Raw genomic sequence first — 23,245 nt, forward strand, 5'->3', positions numbered from 1 at the left:
TTTTTTAAAGTATTTTAAATTGCTTTTTTTCAGATAATTCTTACAAGCAAATCAAGTAATATCAACTTCACTTTAACAATAAGAAAATGTGACAAACAGCTAAGTTTAGTTGCCCAGATTCAGATTTTTCACCGTCAGAACAGGGACAAGAACTTGGGCTTCTCTATATTCTCCCTGGTATTCTTTACATTCTGCTATGGACTTTCGTTTTTACTATCTTTTTAAAATCACTAAGGTTAAAAACAATACTAAACACACTATATTTTTCAAAAATTAACATTGTGACCACACAATAGTATCATGAATACCTGATGTCATAACTTCTCAATTATACATGCAGAAATTAGCTACTTTATTAATTATCCATAGTAATGTTTAATCCCAGCCTGGTTACCCTGATCCTATTAGGGGTATATATGTACTAAGAAAATACAAGCAAACATCACCTTCAGCAAAAACATTTAGAAAAGAAAGAAAATGAAATTAAACCAAGCACGCTAGGCACACCAGGACTCATGATTATCTTTGAGATCTGATTATAATGTCCTTATCCAAAAAGGCTTAGAAAATCAAGGGTTTTAAAGACAGAAGGTTTGAGGCTAGGCTCCACAGCTCACTAAGTCATGTGAACTGAAACTAAGGATTCCTCATTTATACAATAATACAAGGAACTGTCTTGCCTATCATTCAGGATTCTAGGAAGAATAAGTGAGACACTGTGTATGAATCGCTTCTGCCCTGTGAAGAGCTATCTGGTGAACGAAAAAGAACTGTAAGCATTTCGGGATATTCTGTCTCCGACAGAATCCTTTTGTGTCAGCACTCTACAGACTGAAGGGAAAAATGCTCAAGTGTGATGAGGATTCAGAGAGGATCTTTTCCACTCAATTCAGAAACTACTTTTTAGGACTTCCCTGGTAGCGCAGTGGTTGAGAGTCCGCCTGCCGATGCAGGGGACACACGTCCGTGCCCCGGTCTGGGAGGATCCCACATGCCGCGGAGCGGCTGAGCCCGTGGGCCGTGGCCGCTGGGCCTGCGCGTCCGGAGCCTGTGCTCCGCGGCGGGAGAGGCCGCAGCAGTGATAGGCCCGCACACCGCAAGAAAAAAAAAGAAGCTACTTTTTAAAATTTAGATTCCTTGTTAGTGCTTTCAGTCAAAATTTCTAAAGATTACTGACTTAATACTGATTGTTAATGTCTCTTCTGTGTTAGTTTAATCAGATCCAAACTATGCCAAGAGAACCAGCACAAAAACACAACATACTGATGAGCCCCATTACCTGGGAGGTTTACACAGCTGTGATGTATTACAGCATAATACATTCAGTAGCTGGATTTAAATACTTTGGTTGTTAAGTATTAAAAACCAACCAACAAATCAGCAAACAATGAAACACTAGAAATTCAGCACATGTTGTTAGGAGGTTAAAAGAAAAAAAGGACTTTACTCTGTGTCTTTATTGATTACTATCAGAAACAGTGCTGACTGAAGTCCAACCCAGTGAAACACTTCTTATCATTTCTTTATCTGGTTTTCTGGTTATTGAAGACAGCCTGCTTGTGGAGTAAATTTCTTTTACAACTCCCTACAGTCACATAAATATTTAACTAAAATGCTAAAATGAACAAGTACTTTAATATACAGTTTTAAATTAATTCTAAATTGGCTAACTCAGTTTCCATGTTGAGGCAAGTTTAATGCCAGATTGTTTTATTTCAAGTGTCCATCCCAGTGCATAAAACATTTCAAAACTCTATCGTCACTTTGTATGTCAAGGAGAGACGGAGAGAGGGATTCTATTGATATAATCCCAAATTCAGTTCTCCTGACAATCAATGGAGACAGAGCAACTACCGGCCAATGGTGATTTTTATTTACCTTGGAATAAGTAAATTAACCTTTTTTAAATTGCATCTCCCCATCTGAAAATGAGTATATCCACAAGTTCTTTGTCTGAAGAAGCAGGTTCATCTGATACTGTTCCATAATTCTAGTGAGATGAGAACTCTCAAGATTCGATTTGAAATGACATTTAAGGTCTTCTGAATTAAACCTAACAAGTTTCACTCTACCTGTATCTGTACTAACTGTACTAACTAAAAGGCTTTCTAAGAAAGCACTCTAGGCACTGCCGAAAGGCGTTAAGGTTATTAAGACAATGACCTACAATGAGAAGTAAACATACAACTCTGTAACAGCTGTCAGGCCAAATAAAAGTTTTAACATAATGACTGCATCAGAAACCCACCAGCTGTTGGCAATCTAGCTTTATGAAAAAGTCATCTAGTGGAAAAAGAAAACAATAAAACTACTTGACTGAAGATGTAAACTAAGATGTGAGTAGAATTCATGGTGAACGGTAACAAAATAATATGGAAATTAATATTTTAAAACTTATTACTAGGCTTCCCTAGTGGCACAGTGGTTGAGAATCTGCCTGCCAATGCAGGGGACACGGGTTCAAGCCCTGGTCTGGGAAGATCCCACATGCCGCGGAGCAACTAGGCCCGTGAGCCACAACTACTGAGCCTGCGCGTCTGGAGCCTGTGCTCCGCAACAAGAGAGGCCGCGACAGTGAGAGGCCCGCGCACCGCGATGAAGAGTGGCCCCCGCTTGCCGCAACTAGAGAGAGCCCTCGCACAGAAACGAAGACCCAACACAGCCAAAAATAAATAAATAAATTTTAAAACAAACAAAAAAAAACGTATTACCTGATCAAGAATTCTTCCCATTCTGTCAAATAAAACTTTCAAAAAATGACCTTCAAAGAAAGCTGCTTCTAAATTGCACCTTTCCAATGCTTTTGGAGACCCAGGCCACTCCCATCTTAAGCAGATAGCACAGTAGTCCCGGAACTAGGGAGAAATATTTGGATCATTAAAGAAGAACTGAACAAAAACAAATGGAGATTAAATAGAAATAATTTTCCCAAATAAGCATAGAAATCCGCTTGAATGCTAAGTGTCTGCTAGTGTGAGGTGCCGTGGAAGAGGGGAAAAGGATGACCCGGATAACACACTGACTGGAGAGAGGCACAAGGTCAGGTCACAACCACCAGTCCCAGCACCTTGATGCGAAAGCAGGCAGATTTTAACTTTACCAAAGTACCCCCTTCACTGCTGAGCTTATGCTCTTTCCTTTAGAGGAGTTCAAACTTTTACTTATTCTTGTCACAGATTTAGCGAGTATTTAAAAAGCAAAGCAAGTCTTAGCCACATTTTCAAATCTATTCTAAAATATATATCATATATAAAATAGGTGAACAGATACACAGCACCTGAGAAGGCAGACTTGACTTTGCTACGATGTGTTTAACCCAGGCACGTTGCCATGACTGCCAGGAGGAAACAGGGCTGCTCTAAGTGTGGTCCGAAAACTGTTCCCTACCACCGCTCTTGAGACGAGTACAAAAACTAAGAGTAAGTTTAGAAACTTCTCTTGCAATTTCACTGAGTAAATTTTACATCTGTTCAATCTATAAAATAATCAGGGCTTGTATTTTGTGTTTTTTCTTTTCATTTTTTTATATTTTACAAAAGCATTGGTCAGTGACAGATTGGAAATAAGTGGAAACTGGTCCTCACTACACGGTTTATCAGCAGGATACACAATATGGATTTTTATAAGCACAAGAATATCTCTTATAATAAAAAGAAAAATTTAAAGTCTTCCCTGACATGTAATTTACTTGAATTTAAACAAAAGAAATTTAGAGCATAGTTTTCTTCCATATTTTCTCCCTTTTCAGATTTTCCTTATTCAATAAAGCAAAATTACCTTATCATCTCTAGTTTACAAATTAACTGAGATTAAAACATATTCTTACACAAAGCACTAACTTCAACTTTTAAAAGAAAAACATATGAAAAATGATTAAAAAACAAACTTCTTCAATATTTTGTGAGTTTTAAACTATTTGTCTTTCAATAGAAAATTTTCTTTATAAAACCACACCCCAATATTTAATAAAGCATTTTTATATTAACACTTCCGAAATTCTGAGCTAGAAAGTAATAGTGTAAATTTTTTCTATTCTTTTTGTGTCTTGTCAAATATTTCTGAAACAATCATAACTGTAATCAGAATATGGAAATGAAACATTACAGAAAGAATCAAAGCAGTTTAAAAATCCAATCAGTACTACTGAGGTTGGTACTACTTTTATTGCCTCTATTTTATTGTTACATGAATGTATTTGCATTACTCTAGTTATTCACATAGTAATGTGGACTTGAATTCAGGCTTAAAGCATCATGAATTAACGATAAGCGCATGCAAGCTAATTATCAATAAGAGCATACTTCAACCCAAAGGATTTAAATGAAAATTAAATGTATATTTTTCTGACTTGAGACATTTCAAAATTTGGAATTTGGTAAAAATGTAAAATGCTACAGAGGGGAAAGATGACTGAGAGAAGGCCATTTAATTTAATAACTAAGAGGAGACCTTTGAGAAAGTACTTTCAGTGAGGTGGAAAGCTGGGATGCAGGGGATGAAGAGCCAGCACTTGTGAATTACTGATGAGTATGAACAGTGAAGAGGAAAGGGTATAGCCTGTGGGCTGGGGGCCATGGTGGGCAGTGGGTAGAATTATTTAAAAATCATGTTTTAGATTAACAGGGGAAAGGATGTGGGGGACATATAATTTCAAGGGCAGGAAGAAAGGGAAGAAAAGGAGTGGGGTGGTGGGGAAGGGACCATAAAGAAATCTTGAGATAGAGACACACAGTTAGTGAAATGCAAAGTCAGGTCACTGGCAAAAAGTTCAAGTGGTGAGAGTGGAGTTCAGGTCTTGCAGAGAAAGGTAAACCTTTGGAGAAACGACTGTGGGCAATGTGACAATGTGTGTGCATTCTTATTAGACTGCATGTCAAAAACTAGTTACTTCTCTTACCTGCCTATGAGCATCTCGGAGGTAGGTGTCATATCCAGTGCCCTCAACATGGTAGGATGATTTTGCTTCATCTGGTACCAGACAGAGGAAACTTAAATGAAAAAATGCCATAATCAATAATACGAATACTCTCACAATTCAACATCTCTATATGTGTTAAAATACCTAGCAATATCTTCAGTTTAGCCAAGTATTAATGCAAATGGAAACTTGAAAAGTAAAATTGTATATTCGTAAGTACTTAATCTTGAATCAGCACTACAATTCACTGATTAAATACTCTGTCATTATTTTGAAGGTTTTATTTAAAAATTACTCATTCCACTAAAAGTAGAATCAAGCACAAGAAGACTCGACTCTTTTTACATTACAGGACAATGATCGATTGCCGTGAAATTTCTTAGTCTCAGGAACCTGGCTTTTAAGTAACTGAACCTTCGATTTTCATGCGCCCTAAACCGTGCATCTTACACCACATGCAGTCTTCTCTAGTCACCTCCCAGCACCAGGCATATCAGCGACAGGATTGCAAAGGAAGGAAAGGAAGAAAATTGCCGGGAAAGGGCACTTAAAAAGAAACAACATAAAAACGCTAAAAAAGAAAAAAAAAAAAAAGGAATAGCCCTCGGCTTAACACATGTGAGTACACGGCTGATAAGTTCAATTTGCCAAACTGGAAATTCTCAGCACTGTTCCAACTGGGAATTACTTAAAATATTTTACATTAAAAGTAAGTAGAGGACCCTGAAGATTTATTTAACCACTACTACGCTGCAGCTTTTCTCTTTTGTATGGATCGTTGCCCCTAGGCCATCACTAGCTACATAAGCATTTCAAAAAGCTGACATTAAAGATTTTAAAGAAGGGAAGACTGGATTCATAACATATCTCTATAATGATCAAGGAGCAGAGCTATTACATTGTTATAAAAATAAGTAAAAGAGATGTAAGTCAAATTAATATAGCAACTCACCTATTTACAATTTTATGGACTTCAGTTTTCCCATCATTTTTGGGGTGGTCTGGAGAAGCAGGAGGTGAAGAACTAAGCCACTCTTGGTTTGACAAAGTGTTATCTGGTGAAATGTCAGTAAACAAAGGATCTTCTTCCAGATCTCTAAGTTTAATTTAACAATGTATAAAAAAAAATTTTATTATAGTTTCTAAACCAAAAGATTCTCTGCTATGTTCTTAGAAAACATTACATGATTTTGCTAATACAAGAATTAAGGAATGAATGTATTTATATTTCTTAGAGAAATTAACATTTTATACTAACATCAAACTCAAGGCTATAATGATTTTGTTAGGTTTAATGACTATATACTGCCACTTGTAATTTAAAGGGACAATAAAATCAGGACATCTAAATTTTATTTTTAGAAAACTTTTAAACTGTTAGAGGTATTTTTTTTAAGAATAAGGAAGGGAAATAAGAGGGGAGAAAATTATGATTCTATATGAAATGCTAAACTCACAGAGTTGGATGAAACTTACACTGCTCCTGCTATTAATCCATTCTCCACTACATCTTTATCTTCTGGGCACACAGGTTTATATTCTGTATAGTTTCTTTCTTCAAGATTTCTTAGGACCAAGTTGTAAAGAATGTGCTCATTGGGTTTTTGCAAAAGATGTTCAAACATTCTTAATGTCATTATGCTTATCTGAAACCCAAAATGATAAAGGGTAACTGAAAAATAGTTTAAACAAACTATTCTTCTTCACGCTTGCAATTTTCAAAATAAAAAGCCACATAAAAAAAGAGGCTATATTCAAAACATCATAAGTACATCAAAGTCAGTATGTCAAAGAATCTAAGTCCAATTCTAAATCCTTACATAGCTTACCTCATCAGATATGTGATCACAATGTTCAATTAACCTATGTCTTAAAGGATGTCTGCTGATTTCTGCCAGAGTTTCTGGTTCCCTCTGTTCTCCAAGGATGAAAAACACCATTTCTTGAAGCAAAATGTCAGAGGTTACTTGCCGAACAATGCGATGAAGCAGAGCAGTTGATGTCAGAATACCCATCTCAGAACTGGCAAAACAAACAAGTAATTAGTGGGCAAAAATAACATGAACACAGTGATTTTTTTTTTTTAAGTAAAGAGGCCACTCACGTTTGCATTAATTGAGGTTCCATAACACCAATAAAAAATCTTTCATGAACAGCTTTGGCAAGAGCAACAGCAGCAGTCTAGAACATAGTATAAGTATCATTATCTTTTTTTAAAATGGGAAAGAGATTAATTTATAACATCAGTTAAGCCAGTTTGCACTCTCCATCTGAATTAATGTGAAAAAAAAACTTGCCTACTGACCATCTTGTTGATGGCATATAAACCTAGATTAGACATTAGCTATTGGGTCCTTTACATGTTATCTAAATTTCCAAGAACAAAGACAAACAGGATAAAAATATTATCCCAGTCACTTATTGTATTAACATCTCCCCAAAGAGGAGAAATGGAGGGAGGCCAATGTTACCTTGTGAAGGGTTATGCTATAATACTTAAAGAAACATATGGGCAGAACTTGAACTTCGATTTATTCCAGAGCTGTAATACACACACACACACACACACACACGCACGCACGCACACACAGACGTATATATACACTTTTTGGGGGTTTCTTTCATTTTATTTATTTAACTGTGCTATCCTAAGACAATTAAGATAATACTTAGGGATATAAACTACTAACTGTGCTATCCTAAGACAATTAAGACGTATTCAAAAATATGAATTGAGGATTCAAATTTTACTTAGTTGATATTTACAGTTTTAAGTTATCAGTAAAAAACAACAAATATTCAAACCTTTTGTGCTTCCTTTATGAGTTGATCACAATAATCAAACCAGGAGAGAAATGAAATTAAGGCTCGTTTTCCCGGAAATGCGGAAGCATCTTCTTTATGACTATATGAGTCCAAGCTACAGGACACAGAAGAAATGTGAAGTCCGAAGTTATCCGAAAGCATTAATCCAGTTCAGTACAAAAGGGGAGATGAAGGCATGTGAATGAACACACGGTATATGATACATTTACACAGGCGACGCTGGATGTCAATCAGAAGAGGGTTTTATAAATAAAAGCCACAGATAAGGGAAAACCTTTTAAATGAAAGTTGTGAACAATTTTCACTCATTAAGTGGAGAGAGACTGAAGCAGAATGGAGCTGCAGCAGAAAAACCATTGAGATAGGTCCTCATATTTCCACCAGAAATTTGTCCAAGTAACAGAAATGAAAAGTCGGAGGTTCCCAGCCACTAGGATGGAAGGAAAGAAACATAAAGAAGGGACTGCAAGAAGAAATAAATGGTTTGCTTCTCTTCCTGCCTTAAAGTACCACCCAGTAGTAAAGTTAACAAGTGAGTCTGGCAGATGTTAACAGAATACAGGGTGGAAAAAAACAAGTAAGAACCAAAGCACGGTTAAAAATGCACAGAGAAACAGTAACAGGTTATTATGTCAAAATGTTAGACTGCTTACAGGTGGTGGGATTATGGGTAATTTTATTTATGCTGCTTTACAGTTTTTAATAACTTATAAATGTTCCTCAATAATCATATTTTCATATGAGAATCAAGGGGGGGAGCCCTAAAAGCTGGGGGGAAGGGGTGAAACAAAGAGGTAGGAGGCAAGGTTCCACACAGGCAGGCCATGAACTATGAGACTGCCCCAGGGGCAGTGGAGCTGATTTATAAAAGAGAAGATTCCTTCTCTCAGGGTTTTTTGTTTTTTAAAAAATATAGTCAGATGGGCTTCCCTGGTGGTGCAGTGGTTGAGAGTCCGCCTGCCGATGCAGGGGACACGGGTTCGTGCCCCGGTCTGGGAGGATCCCACATGCCGCGGAGCGGCTGGGCCCGTGAGCCATGGCCGCTGAGCCTGCGCGTCCGGAGCCTGTGCTCCACAACGGGAAAGGCCACAGCAGTGAGAGGCCCGCGTACCACAAAAAAAAAAAAAAAAAATATATATATATATATATATATATATAGTCAGATAAAGTTACTGATCTTAACACAGTTAAGGTCGTAATTGATCACTATTAACAGACGGAGGGAAAATAGCTTAACTATGTAACAGATGGACTGTTCCCATGCCAATTCATTCCTGATAACAAATTTTAAAACAAGCCTCAAAACACAATCTTGTTTAATGTTCACTAGCAATGCTGTATTTTTCAAAACTAAAGATTTCTATCATTGCAAAATGGAAATGGATTTAAAAGCGTAGGTTTAAGAAGTCACTTTTATGGGAAAACAGAAATAGCAGCTCTTACCCCCAGTTAATTGCTTCCACTGTTTCAATATCTAAGGGGTCCACTGACTGAGGTAGGGCCTTGTACAGGGAGGCCAGCCTGTCTGTGAGCAGTTCGCACAAGCAGGTGCTCTGCGTGAGGCACTTGACGGCCGCTGGCTCTGGCAAACTCACTAACAGCATCAAGCCCTCGCAGGCTTTCACAGCTATTCGGCCATCCTGAGGGGAAAGACACATACCTCTTCAATGCGTGAATTAGACATACATCAGTTTGTTTGGGAAAATTCAACTTAAACGGATTTAAAGTTTTACACCAAAATGAAAATAGATTTTTTTCTCTATGCAAATAACTGAGATTATGTTAGAGGGAAAAAAGGTAAAGCAGACGACTCACAGGACTTCTCGTAAGATTTAACAAAGAATTCACTAAGTTGTAATCCTGGTTAGGACGAACAACCGTGGCCTCTGGCAGTGCAGCGATGCTGAGGCTGTCCAAGCCTGTGGACAGATCATCCATCTGAGCGTGAGGCTCGTCTTCTAACTCCGTGTGCTCCATTCCAGAAGCACCAGACGGTTCCTCGGGCCGACAGGACTGCCCTGTATCTGTTGACAGGGAATCTTGACCTTTTAACACATCTTCTGAAGTTGCATTTGGTGCTCCTTTAGAAGCCAGTGATTTAAACTTGTTCTGAAAAGGAATACGTGTTTTGTAAGATTCACATCAAAAGCCTCATGTAACAGAAATCATATTTTAATGAGTTTTTCTATAATTAACATTCAATACCTAGCCACTGTAGCAATGGATACGTGTTGTGACAAATGAAAATACCCAGACTTAAACAAACTGTGTTTTAGATATTTTAAAATTACACAGGTGTTTCAGACATAGAGAATGGACTTGAGGACGTGGGGAGGGGGAAGGGGAGGCCGGGACGAAGTGAGAGAGTGGCATGGACATATACACATTACCAAACGTAAAATAGATAGCTAGTGGGAAGCAGCCTCCTAGCACAGGGAGATCAGCTCGGTGCTCTGAGACCACCTAGAGGGGTGGGATAGGGAGGGTGGGAGGGACGGAGACGCAAGAGGGAGGGGCTACGGGGATATATGTATATGTGTAGCTGATTCACTTTGTTGTACAGCAGAAACTAACACACCAGTGTAAAGCAAGTATACCCCAATAAAGATGTTAAAAAAAATTACATAGGCGTTTCTGATACTCTTCAGAACACGATCTACAAACTGTTTTACACCGACGATAAACAACTGTTTTACACCGACTATAAACAATGAACAATATTAGCGATAACTATTTGACTACTACTGAAAACAACTGATGTTAGTGAGGAAAAAAACGATTCAAGAAGTTTCAATTGCAGTTAACTGTTTTCTAATCACTGGGCTACTAAAAATACATTGCCCCAATGTTGACTCTTCTAAAACCAGTTTTCTAAGATGATTTTTCTGTTTTTTCCTTATACTTCTGCTCTGTAAATATAAATCAACACTCTGAGGGCATTCTTACTCGTGTTTTTGAGGATAAAACTAAGATTTGCTTGAAATATTGTGACCCTTCCCCCCACCACATACACCCAAACACAAAAAGAATCTAAACTGAAGCAAATCTTTAGTTTCCAGGTAAAAGTATCTTGCTTTGCATTTAAACGTAAGAACAAAAGTCAAATCACTCACACAAGTTAGAATTCATCATAAACCCGCTTCTCTGCAGGGCCTATCAGAGTGTTGCACCCATCACAGAAGTGCATTAAATGCTGAATGAACTCAAAGTTCTACTTCCAAAGTTATATGACAGTTATTATAAATCACTTTTATTACTATTAAAAGTAGAGTTTAGACCAATCTTCAGAAATTGAGCTCAGAGCACATATATTAAAAGAAAACAATGCTGAGGAACTCCATGAATATCCCAAACAACTTCCGTATTTCCTATAAAGTCAACTGCATATCATAGTCTTTATGAATGTAAAATACTTTATTCCGTCTAAAATGTTAATACTATTGTTGGGAGTGGCATCTGGGATAAGAATGGCAAGAGGAAGAATAACCCTAAAACAGCACTCACTCCCTAGTGTTCCTCAAGGTGTGACTCAGGACTGTCGGCCTTGTGGTCTTCTGTGGGGCTTGATAAAAAGGCAGATTCCTGGGTCTCACCTAGACCTGCAGAATGAGAATATCTGGAGGTGGAACCTCCAAGGAATCTGCATTTTGAAGAAGCTCTGCAAGCAAGCACAAACTCTTCATCCTGCCATTCAAAGCCTCTGACGATTCCAACCTATCTGTCTAGGCCCTTTTCTTACCACATGGCCTAATTAAACTATGTGAACACACCACAAACTTTCATATCTTCACTCCTTTACTTATGCTCACCCCTTCCTATCTAAACAACTGTAAAGGCTCATTTCAAAGACACCCTCTTCCATGCCGCCTTTCCTAATGACCAGGGCCTATGTAATCTCTTCATCCTATGAACATTTAGGGGGCATTAGGCGGTATCTTTCTTATGATACTCATCTTACTCTACCTTAGATTACAGTATCTGAACATTAGTCTTACCCTCATCACCAGACTACAAACTCCTTTAGGGCAAAAATGTTTCTAACTTATCTACTATCTGCACTTAATTCACAGCAAATGTATCTATTAGCTGATATAAATGAACAGAGAGATTAGATTTCAGGGGATACATGCTCAAGAACTGCAAAGTACTTCTATTACTATCTGTTACTTACCAGTAATAAAGCTGCATTTCTCTAAAGATTCATTCATTCAATAAGAGTTAATTAAAGTTACTATGCATTGTGCTAGATACCAGAGCAGCTGTGGGGACCTAAAGATTAATGAGATAGAGTCCCTGTCCTCAAGGAGCTTACTGACCAGGAAGAAAAAATAAAATGCATATAAATAACTCTAATGCTAGGGAGATTGTAATAACTGACATTAAAAGCGTATAAGTAGTCCGATCAGTTCAGAAAATGGAGATACCTACCACCTCATGCTTTGGAGAAGTATGTGCTATAAACATGCTGCATTACAGCAGTCATGACACTACCAGAAAGGTGTTCTTGGTATTGAGGTCTAAATGTAAATGTTCCTCTGAAAACAGGCAGGCATACATATGCTTGCAAATTTTCTCTGCTTCTGATCTATGGCTGTGTACTTCTGAAACAAGTTTCGGAGATTCTGAGAAAAACTCCTTAAAGCTTAAGCTTGGAAAAAAATCTACTGCATCTAAAGTAACTTAGGTATCAGGACTTCCTTGGTGGCTCAGTGGTTAAGAATCCCCCTGCCAATGTGGGGGACACGGGTTGGAGCCCTGGTCCAGGAGGATCCCACATGCCGCAGGAGCAACTAAGCCTGTGCACCGCAACCATTGAGCCTGCACTCTAGAGCCCGCGTGCCATAACTACTGACACCCACATGCCTAGAGCCTGTGCTCCGCAACAAGAGAAGCCACCGTGATGAGACGCCCGCGTACCACAACGAAGAGTAGCCCCCGCTTGCCACAACTAGAGAAAGACCGCACGCAGTGATAGAGACCCAATGCAGCCAAAATATAATAAATGAAAATTTAAAAAAAAAATAAAGTAACTTAGGTATCTAAGAAAACTTTAGTAAAAAACTTTGAGAAGAAAAATCTCACACTTAGCCAAATCAAGATATTTGATACATTTATATCATAAGGCTATTCCAGCCATGTTGAAGCAAACTTTCAAAATATGATGCATACCATGAAAATCAGGCATTCAGAGTCCTTAACACTAACCTAGAAATTTAAATTTATGCAATTTTGCAGCTTCATTGCTTACCTACCTCCAATAAGAATGCAGAATAAGATCCTGAATTACTTATTAAATAAAGTGAATTAAAAATGAGCCCATCTATTAAACGGCTAAAAGTTTTAAAAACTAAACAAAAAAACTTGACAACACCCACTCTGACAAGAACATGGAACAACAGAACTCTCATACAGTGTCCATGGGATGCAAAATGAAAAACCCACTTGGGACGAGTTTTGCAAATATACACTTACTACATGATACGGAAATCCTACTCTGAGGTATTTACTCAAGTGAAATGAAAATCTAAATCCATACAAAAATCTGTGAATGTTTACAATGGCCTCAACCATAATTGCCCCAAACTGGAAACAACCCATAAGTCCTTCAACTGGTGAATGGATAAACAACTGTGGTACATCCATACAGTGGAATACTACTCAGCAATGTAAAGGACCAAACTCATGGATGACTCTCAAATGCATTATATGAAGTAAAAAAAGCCAGACTCAAAAGGCTGATTATATTTTTATGACTTTCTGGAACAGAGAAAACTTGGGACAGAAAACAGATCAATGACTGGTTGGGGCAGAGGTGGAAACAGGATGACCAGGAAAGGACATATGGTAAGATGATGGAGATACTGCATATCTTGATTGTGTTGGTGGTTACATGACTGTGTTTGTCAAACTCATAGAATGGTGGATCAGAAAGACTGAATTGTACTCTAACTTATACCTCAATCTGAAAAAACAAAAAAAGGAAGAAAAAACTTTTTTTTAACTAAAAAAACACATTTTTTCTAATATATTCCTAAATGACTTCACTACTGAAAAAAATTAAATGAAAGCAGGAAATACATAAAAGTTATTTTCTAATTTAAAACTGGAAATAAAATCTAAATGTCAATTGATTTACATAAACTATGATTCGGTGACTACAGCTATGAAAAGATAGTACAAGACAGTAGAGCAATTCCAACTGCTACACGAGGGTGGGGAGGTAACTCATGACGCTTCGCATCATGTCCAAATCTGCACACACCATCCTTACCCCAGGTCAAGTTACCCACACTCTGCACTTGAGCAAGCCTGGCTGAAAATATGATAGCTTATAAATTCCCGTGACTTCTCTCTCCCTGATTTGCCCTTCAAGCTGTACTAAGCCTTGGCTTTGTATCTGTCCAGCCCCTATACCGCCCCATACATCTGGCTCAATCACATTCTTTGAGAATCGTTTTTCTCATGAGATTTCAGGTTAAAATAAGACAGTGCTCTTAAATAAAAATTCTGGGAAGTAAAACAAGCTATCTGATTCCCAAAGAAGTAATTCCTTCTAATATTATTCACAGAATTCACTTCTCATAATAATTTTAATACACACATACTTTGAAGGTTGACAAGAAGGATACCATACCTCCAGAAAAAAATTAACCAAGTAGGGATCTTGTTTCAGCTTTGCACACACAATGCAGAGAAACTGAATTTCTTCATTTTCTGTTGGCGTTGCAAGGACTTCACCACACAGTCGAATTAATTTCTGTCAAAAAATTTAAAACAAATGTTTAAACTTAGGTTACTTTTTATAAACATGTAAACAGCCATTCATTTACCTTCAGCATATTTAAAATTTTCAAATAATGCAAATACCTTGCATTTTTCAGAAAGAACACTATTTACAATCACCTCTATCAAAATACATTTGCTAGTCGTAGGTCTTTCAAATATGTTACTCTAAAAAATTAAGGGGTTATATAATAAACTCTCCTTGAGATGTCATGGAAATAGGTAAATGGTAAAACTAATGTATAAAGTTTTAAAAGAGAAATATAAAGACATGAAGTGCATTTAATACATCGTCATGCATAAAGAAAGCTCGAGTATTTGCTAATTTGCATGTTATTTTGGAAAAACCATATAAAATTATTTCTATACGAAAAGAAGCAAACTAAAAAGTTTTGTGTAAAGGGAACAACATACCTGCACTGGCCTATGCACGTTAATATGTGGAAGTAGTGGCTGCCGGATTTTCCCCAGAAGTTTGGTATAGAACACCAAAACCTGCTGTTTCATCCCCGGAGGACACTAGGGGTAGGAGAAAAGAAAAGCAAACAAGAAAAAAACAGACAACGCAAACACACTTACTCAAAAGCTTAAAAAATAGGAGAGGCAATGTACATGAACACATTCCATCTTCAAAAATCAACGCAATTAGCCAGCTAATGACTTTATCAGAATAAAATTCTCCATCATATTATTACTGACTGGTATTGTATAAATAAAACCACATCTGGGACTATAATATAGCATATGAGACCACAGGCTGATGTAATTACAAATAGCCTGGTGATAATGTGCCATGGAGACTGGAGTTTCGTTCAGGCAATGCCAACCTGTTTGTAGTCTAAACGCTAGGGTAACAGGAAACTCCCCAGCCAAAGCAAAGGCAGAATCTTACTGCTTACACTAATGACAGGTAATCAATAACTTTCCATCATACACGTGTAGCAGTAATAAAGCCTTCTAACACATATGATGTAAATAAAGGAATCCTATGTATAAACTGCTGTGATTTATTCTAACAATGCTGTTCTAAATTAGTTGCAAAATTATTTACATTATGATTATTATAGGCAATGAATATTTAATAAATAAGTTTTGATAACATGCCAATTGTTTTAAATATTTGCTGAAAAGTAGGTAAACATGATGATTACTCATGTTGTAGATTAAGAGAATATGAGTTAACAAGGTTATACGTCCTATAGTTAACCTGCTTATTCTGCCTCAGATTTAAAATATAGTCACAAAAGAAGTATTTCCAAAACATCACCATAGACACGTTATCTGGAAATAGCATAAGCTATAATCTTAAGCACAATAATATCTTAAGATAGCAAATACCTTCAATTATTCAGGTGAAACACAATACTTACAATCATCAATATCAAACTAAATTTCCTAGTAGTATAATTACTAATATTTGCTCAAAAGTCAATTAATATTTGTTCAATATAATGTTGCATAACCCCTCTCTCCACAGAACAGGAAAAAGAAGGCAGGAGGGGAATGAATCGGAGGATGTTAGGGAGCAAACAAGTTGCCTAGAAAATATAAATAGAATGAATTTAACCTAGAAATGAAATGGAGTATTACACATTTAGTTAAAAGGAAACTGTCTTCAATACTACTTCATAATTCTATTTGGTGTTTAAACATGTCTATTAGTTTGGGTTTTTTCTAGTTTGATTTTCACATCATGTATTATAATAACTCACAGAACAGAACCACAGATTTTTAGAGCTGGGGGAGGCCCCTTGGTGATCACCTCCTAGTTTTTAAAGAGGAGGAAGATTAACCAAAGAGACTTACTTGAAACTGGCTCCACTCGTCAGTAGAGTTAACGTCAGAATAATCAGTGACATTTTCTTTCAGGATTATGAAAAATACTTCCTAGTTTTGTAACCCAATTTGCACTGGGTTCCTACTCATTTCCTTTGATTCTGAGCGTCTGCACTTGAGTTTATTTTCACAAATGTTTACACTGTAATTCTAAGCAGCCTAAGTACCAGTTGTCGAGAGCATTTGGGAGCTTCGCTATATCTATGCAAAGTCATGTTCACAGAGGCCATACAATTTTCTTTTTTTTCCACATACTGACTTGTATCCTGCCATACTTAATACACAACTCTACAATTAAACTTAGTGCTTGGCAGCTTCCTTATCTCTAAGACATGAACACATATATTACATGCCCAAGAACGGCACGTGGATTAGGAACTTACATCAGCTTTCCCTAAGGTATATAATGTTTCCAAGATCTTGTGATGAAGTAAATATTCCATACATGGCCCCGTCTCTCCAAATTCCCGTTCACTTTCTTCTTGTATCAAGATAACCAACATCTGTTCCAGATGAGATGGAATATTTGTATCTGTCACCGGGGCTTTATCATCTAAACAATAAAAACATTCATCAAATTTTCAAACATTTTTATCTGCACATTTGCACCTAAAATACTCTTTATATTTCCCTGTTCCTATTCAAACAGAAAAATCTGAACTACACACACTTAAGTGAGGCTTACATCTTACTCAAAAACAATCTATATTCTGAAAGATGGTCTATAAGCTAATATTCATGCAAAGTAATTCAGAAAAGGAGACATTTATATGCGGAATGGGAACACGATCAGAAAAAATATAAGTAACATCAGAATTTTGTACCCACTTATAATTAAAGAAATTTTTTTCAATTAGCCAGTTCAGAAGATCTAAACTTTAGGTCTCTTTATATAGAAACAGGTTGGCCGTGAATGTTAAGCTGAATAACGTAGGATATGAGGAGAGGACAGGTTCTGTTTTTGATCACTGCTACACTGCTTTGTAACAATGCACTTACTGTCCCCAATTCATCTCCAGATTTGAAAACATGAGGACCCCAAAGAAAATCCCTCTATTAAAAATTTCTGACATCTTCTCTCATTAGCAGATACCTACTCCCAAAGTACTCCTGCTTCTCAGGAGAATTCTTATAAAATATTGATTTTTCAAAATAAAAATTCATGGATACTTTTTATATATCGAAAACACATGGTTTTATTAACCTATCTTTATTACATAAGGGTTAAATTACTGTCAATAAAGTGTGAAGTTTTATAGAATGTCTAAATACAAAATATATTAGGGAGTGACAAGTTCTTTTTTACGTCTCTATTTACGTCTCTATTCTCCTTCACTTAGTACTGCTACAGTTCATACTACACAATCCTGGTATACTATGTATCTGATGATGTAAAGATTTGTCTGTGCATATGCACATGTATGTATTATATATACACACACACAGACCAAACGATAATACGAAAGCCTTATGGAGAAAACAATGGAAAGAGAAGAGTCACTCTTGTTCCCCAGGAGGACATATATGTACCAAATTTGATATAGTACGGGACAGTTGTTAAGAGCATGAGACCTGGAGCTGGACAACTTGAATTCAAATCTTGGCTCTGTCACTTTTAGCTGGATGACCTGGGCAAACTGTTTAAGCCTCAGCACCAACATCTATAAAATGGAGTTAATCAACACCAGTAAGTGCTGTCGTATGATTTCAACGAAATACTCTGTGTAAAGCCCAGTGCCTTAGAACACAGTAAGAATTCAAGAAATGTTAACTTATGATGTCTTAACTTCATATTCTTCTAAAATGAGTAGCCTAGGACTAATAAAAAATAGTGTGTAATTTTATTTGAAATCTGCTTTTTAAAAATGTTTTTTCACCTGTTTTACTGCAGACCTTATATAAACATTCCAGGAAAGAATGAATATTTAAGCATGGTCTGATTACACTTATTTATGGAGAAAAATAATCAAAAAGACTGTTTTTTTTGAGAAATAAATAAACTGTAAATTCAACTTGACAGGATTAAAATCCTAGCTCTCAAGAAGATCTAGTTTCTGCCGTCCACTCTCATCCCAAACCATGTTTAGATTCCTGTGCCTTTGCATAAGCTATTCCTTCTATCTGAAATGCCTTTGCCCTCCTTATCTACCTCAAAACCTACTGCTCATCCTTTAAAGCCCAGGTCAGACACTGCCTCCTATTTCTCCCTTCTTCCTTCTCTCTCTGTGCCTGATGCACCTTTTTGTCCCATACTTTATTGTAGTGTACACACTTGTTTTTGCTACGAGACTGCAAAAAAATCATTTAAAGCAAGAACTCACAGGCTTTCCTGTAAAGCATTTCCTTAAGACCGTGGAGGGGTGAGAAATTCACCAGGGCTAAGAATAGTCATTTGAAAAGGCAGCTCCTCTCAAAAAACTTTTCTGTAGATCTGCTGTCTAAACATCCAAATTAAGGTAGAAATTATATTTTACACTTAAAGGTGTATATATAGATATAGATAGTCTGATTTTCACTTACTATACAAATATGAAGACTTCCTTTCTTTTAAAGAAGAATTATCTATGACCCCATCAGCTTATCAGATCAACTATTTTTTTTCATGTTTCCTTTCAGTTAAAAAACATGTGTCCAATCTGCACATCCACTAGCATTTACCTATACATTCCTCAAAGGAGCCCATAGTGTTATGCAGCAAGGCTACTCTGTTTCCTTACTTCAGAGGTTGCCAAACTTCAGCTCATGGGACAAACCCAGGCTTGCCATCTGTTTTAATAAAGTTGTACTGGAACAAAAGAATGCCATTCTTTTATTTATTGTTGATGGCTGCTTTGGCACGATAACAGCAGAATTGAATAGTTGCGACAGAGACTGCATGGACTACAAAGCCTAAAATATTTACTATCTGACACTTCACAGAAAAATTTTGCCAACCTTTGACCTAATTTATTCACATTTCCCCATATTCACTCTCTTCAGTCTACTCACTAAGAAAAATTGAAGCAACTGGAAAATAACTTCCAAAGACTCCCTATACCATGTCTACCCCTTTCCTGAATTTACACCCGTATGTTCTTTCTGCCTTAATGTTATGGATGAACTGTCCACACGTCGATGAAGGCTAAGCCTCCACTAATGCACTAGGATCCCATACCCCACTTGCCAACTTAAGGATATGGCTCAGAGATGATCTCATATGACTCTCGTACCCACCTGTCCTTCTCCACTACATCGTTCTAGTATGTTCCATCTTTACAAAAACTTTAAAACCCCCTCAATGCCACATCTCCCCCGTGGCTGCTGCTCCATTTCCCGGCCCCCCTTTCCACTAACACTCCTCAAGACAGCAGTCTTCACACACTGTCTCTATATGCCCTCTGTCCATTTTCTCTGAAACTTCCTCCAGTCAGGTCTCCTCTCTCTCCCTTGCTATTAAAAGAGCTCTTATCAAGACCACTAATGAGCTCCTCATGGCTGAATCCAATGACCGGTTCCCAGCCTTCATCAGCGTGACATCATTTGACACTTGGTTCCTTCTCTCCTTCTCCAGCTTCTAGGACACCATTCTCTCTTGGCTGTCTGCTACCGAACTGGCAAAAGCAAAATCTCCTTTGCTATCATTCTCATTTTCCCAATCTCTAAACACTGAGTTGCAGGGCCTTAGTTCCTGAACACTTTCCCTCTTCCGTCTATCCTTAGCTAACCCTAGATAATCTCACCCAGTCTCAAGGCTTTAAATCCTACTTACATGCCGATGAGTCTCAATTCCCTACGTCTAGTTTAGGCCTCTACCCTAAATTCCAGATTCCTATTTCCTACTGTCTGCTTGACATATCCAATTGCATATATAATGGGCGTCTCAGACTAAACATGTCCACAGTGCCTCACAAACCTGCTCCTCCAGCAGTCTCCCCATTCTCAGTGAGTGGCCCTCCTAGTTTTCCAACTGCCTAAGCCCCAACAGTCGGAGTTATCCATGACTCTTACTCTCATACCCAATATTCAATGCACCAACAAAGCTTTCTTCAAAGTATACCCAGAGGACAGTCGCTTCTTACACCTCCACCCTAGTCTGAGCCACCGCCATCTCTCAGACCATTGCAATAGTCCCCTAACTGTTCTGCCAGCTTCACCTCTGCATACTTTCCATCTCATTTTCTCACAGAAGCCAAAGTGATTCCTTTAAAACAGATTATGTTACACCTCCGCTCAAAACCCTCTGACGGCTTCCCGTCTTAGAGTGAAAGCCAAAGCCCTTACAATGGCTTACAAGGCCTTGTGTGAATCTGCACCCTCACCTGTCTTTTGTCACCTCCTCCCATTTCCCTCCTCGTCCACTTGCTCTAGCCACACTTCCTTGTGGTTCCTAGTACAAGCCAAGTGCTGCACGCTCCAGCTTCAGGGTTTGTGCGCTGGTCGCTCTCCTGGAACTTCTACTCCAGGTGCCCCCAGGCTTGCTTCCTCCTCCTTCAGACTTCAGCTCAGCAGTCACCTGGGGCAACAAGGCTTTCTCTAATCTTAAAGAGCCATCTGCCCCTGACCCCCACCTCTCTCCCTTTTAGCCTGCTTCATCGTCTCCTTAGCACTTACCATCTGACACACTATGTATACTTTTCTATTTATTGTTCGCTTCCTCCCAATCAATACATAAGCTCTGCTAGGACAGATTTTTGTCTGTTTGATTGTTATATTTCACAGTGCCTAGAACAATGCTTACACGTAGTAGGTGTTCAACAGATATACTTTTGAATGAATCTATGAGAGTAATTAAAAGTAAAATAAACTGTTTGTAAGTTTAATATAAAATAATTTTGAAAACTAGTTTGAAATGTATTTTAGCATTTCACAAATTTTCTTTTTAATTAATATTAGCATTGTTTCTTACCCGAAGTCTCTATGTAGTAATGGGTAATTGCCTTCCAGTGATAAACAAAATCTTCTTGTAAAGGAAGAGAAGGTGCAAGCTACACAAACACAAACAAAAGAGACCACAGCAATTAAGAAAATGGCATTAAAAGTTTCCCATTAAGTATAACTCTGTATTTGTCTACTAATGATGCAAAAGCAGCATAAGAATAAGGGGTGAGCTTTAATTTGATTCTTTATGTCCATATCAAAGAGAAACAAGATGAGTCACATCCAAGAAAGTAAAAATGATTTATTAAGAAATAGGACAAACACATTTATCAGCATTATTATTATAGTATAGTATTGGGTATTTTTTCTGCTCCCCGACACTAGTTACTATGTATATGGCTTCAAAAGTAACAGCGTTACATGACAACACAATATTCTATTACTAAAGTATCAGTAAAATGGAATTATCGATAACCAGGGATCTTTGTACCTAGGACTTTGAAATGCAAGACAGTAAAAAGGTTGCTATGTAATTAGTTACACATCACCAAAGTCAACCCTGTAATCAGATTAAAACTGTTCCGTATTTTCAATGACATACTGAAGCGAATCTTTTCTTTTTAAGCCTAGATTAGGCAGTGCATATTTTTAGCAAAATAACTACATGAACAAGACACTACCAATTTAAATTCCACAAAGTCAAAAATGTTTTACATTTTAATTTTGAAATTTACTTCAGAAGTTTTAAGACCAAAATTATATCCCTTCAGCCATCTCATAGCAAATTTACAAGTATTTCAAATGGGTGTTAAATGGATAGAAAAAGATTTGATGTACCTTCTAAAACATTTTCTTGTCCTTAAAAAGAGTGAAAGAAAGAGAAAGAGAACTCTCTCTCAGTCCTAGTATCATCAATAAATTCTGGTCAGAAAGTACAGAGTTGACCCAGTTTTCTTAAGAACAAATAGGTTTCGGGCTTCCCTGGTGGCGCAGTGGTAAAGAATCTGCCTGCCAAAGCAGGGGACACGGGTTTGAGCCCTGGTCCGGGAAGATCCCACATGCCGCAGAGCAATTAAGCCCGTGTGTCACAACTACTGAGCCTGCACTCTAGAGCCTGCGAGGCACAACTACTGAAGCCCATGCGTCTAGAGCCTATGCTCCGCAACAAGAGAAGCCACCACAACGAGAAGCCTGCACAATGCAACGAAGATTAGCCCCTGCTTGCCACAATAAGAGAAAGCCCACGTGCAGCAAAGAAGACCCAACACAGCCAAAAATAAAATAAATAAATTTATTTAAAAAAAAGAACAAATAGGTTTCTATTTTGGGAACCTAAACTATGGCAGCGTAATCGTCCATTTTCATATATTCATCTAAACAGATGACCTAAGAGGTCATGTCACTCCTATACGTCTACTTGTTCCATTTTGATTTCTTGGAGTCTCCTGCAGGGACCTCAAAGTTCGAAACCCTGTCAAAACAATTTCCAAACTCTTGAGCAAATTATAAACATTGGTCATGACGTCTTAAGTGTTTCAATCCAGAAGATGAACTGTACTTAGGAAGAAAATGGACCTGAAAAATTTTCAGCAACCATCAACATCGTAAGGCTAGCTTTTTCATATGTGCATATTCATACCACTCTGAAGAGTACTGAATTAAGAAAATATAAATATTCATCTCATTTCCAAATAGAATGCTATGAAAAATTTTAAAAGACTTTAAAGATCTTTAACAAAGGAGTTAAAACCTTTGGGATTATACACTTCAAGAACATGGGGAAAGAAATAACTTGTAGGAGATTGAGAAAACAATTAAAAAGAAATATAGGAAAGAAAGAATTAACTTGGGAAAATAATCTTCCTGAAATTTTTAGATTAACAAGTCTGTTTTAATCAGCTACTTATTTTTAGAATCTTCCTCAAAACACATAAAATTTCTCTTGTTTTTTGGGCCTGGTTTTTTACACACCAACTTTATGTAGTGTTAACAATTATTATTAATTAATTATGTATTAACAATTGG

The 23,245-nt window shown here is 37.3% G+C and overlaps 1 protein-coding gene across 2 annotated transcripts in view; it reads right to left on the reverse strand.

Moving 5' to 3' along the window:
* Window positions 1-23,245, reverse strand: part of FHIP2A (FHF complex subunit HOOK interacting protein 2A) — a 35,981-nt gene that overhangs the window by 7,039 nt on the left and 5,697 nt on the right. For both annotated transcript variants that reach the window (XM_082854662.1, XM_082854661.1), the window contains exons 2-14: window positions 21,249-21,327; window positions 16,747-16,916; window positions 14,942-15,046; window positions 14,379-14,501; window positions 9,560-9,853; window positions 9,188-9,384; window positions 7,724-7,838; window positions 7,023-7,099; window positions 6,748-6,940; window positions 6,395-6,564; window positions 5,871-6,014; window positions 4,898-4,988; window positions 2,712-2,855 (exon numbers count right to left, since the gene is read on the reverse strand). In XM_082854662.1, coding sequence (XP_082710788.1) covers window positions 2,712-2,855; window positions 4,898-4,988; window positions 5,871-6,014; window positions 6,395-6,564; window positions 6,748-6,940; window positions 7,023-7,099; window positions 7,724-7,838; window positions 9,188-9,384; window positions 9,560-9,853; window positions 14,379-14,501; window positions 14,942-15,046; window positions 16,747-16,916; window positions 21,249-21,327 — 1,902 coding nt within the window. The remainder of the gene's footprint in view (window positions 1-2,711; window positions 2,856-4,897; window positions 4,989-5,870; window positions 6,015-6,394; window positions 6,565-6,747; window positions 6,941-7,022; window positions 7,100-7,723; window positions 7,839-9,187; window positions 9,385-9,559; window positions 9,854-14,378; window positions 14,502-14,941; window positions 15,047-16,746; window positions 16,917-21,248; window positions 21,328-23,245) is intronic.

The sequence above is a fragment of the Leucopleurus acutus genome (genome assembly GCF_964270905.1).
Source record: "Leucopleurus acutus genome assembly, chromosome: 14".
Taxonomy (NCBI): Eukaryota; Metazoa; Chordata; class Mammalia; order Artiodactyla; family Delphinidae; genus Leucopleurus; species Leucopleurus acutus.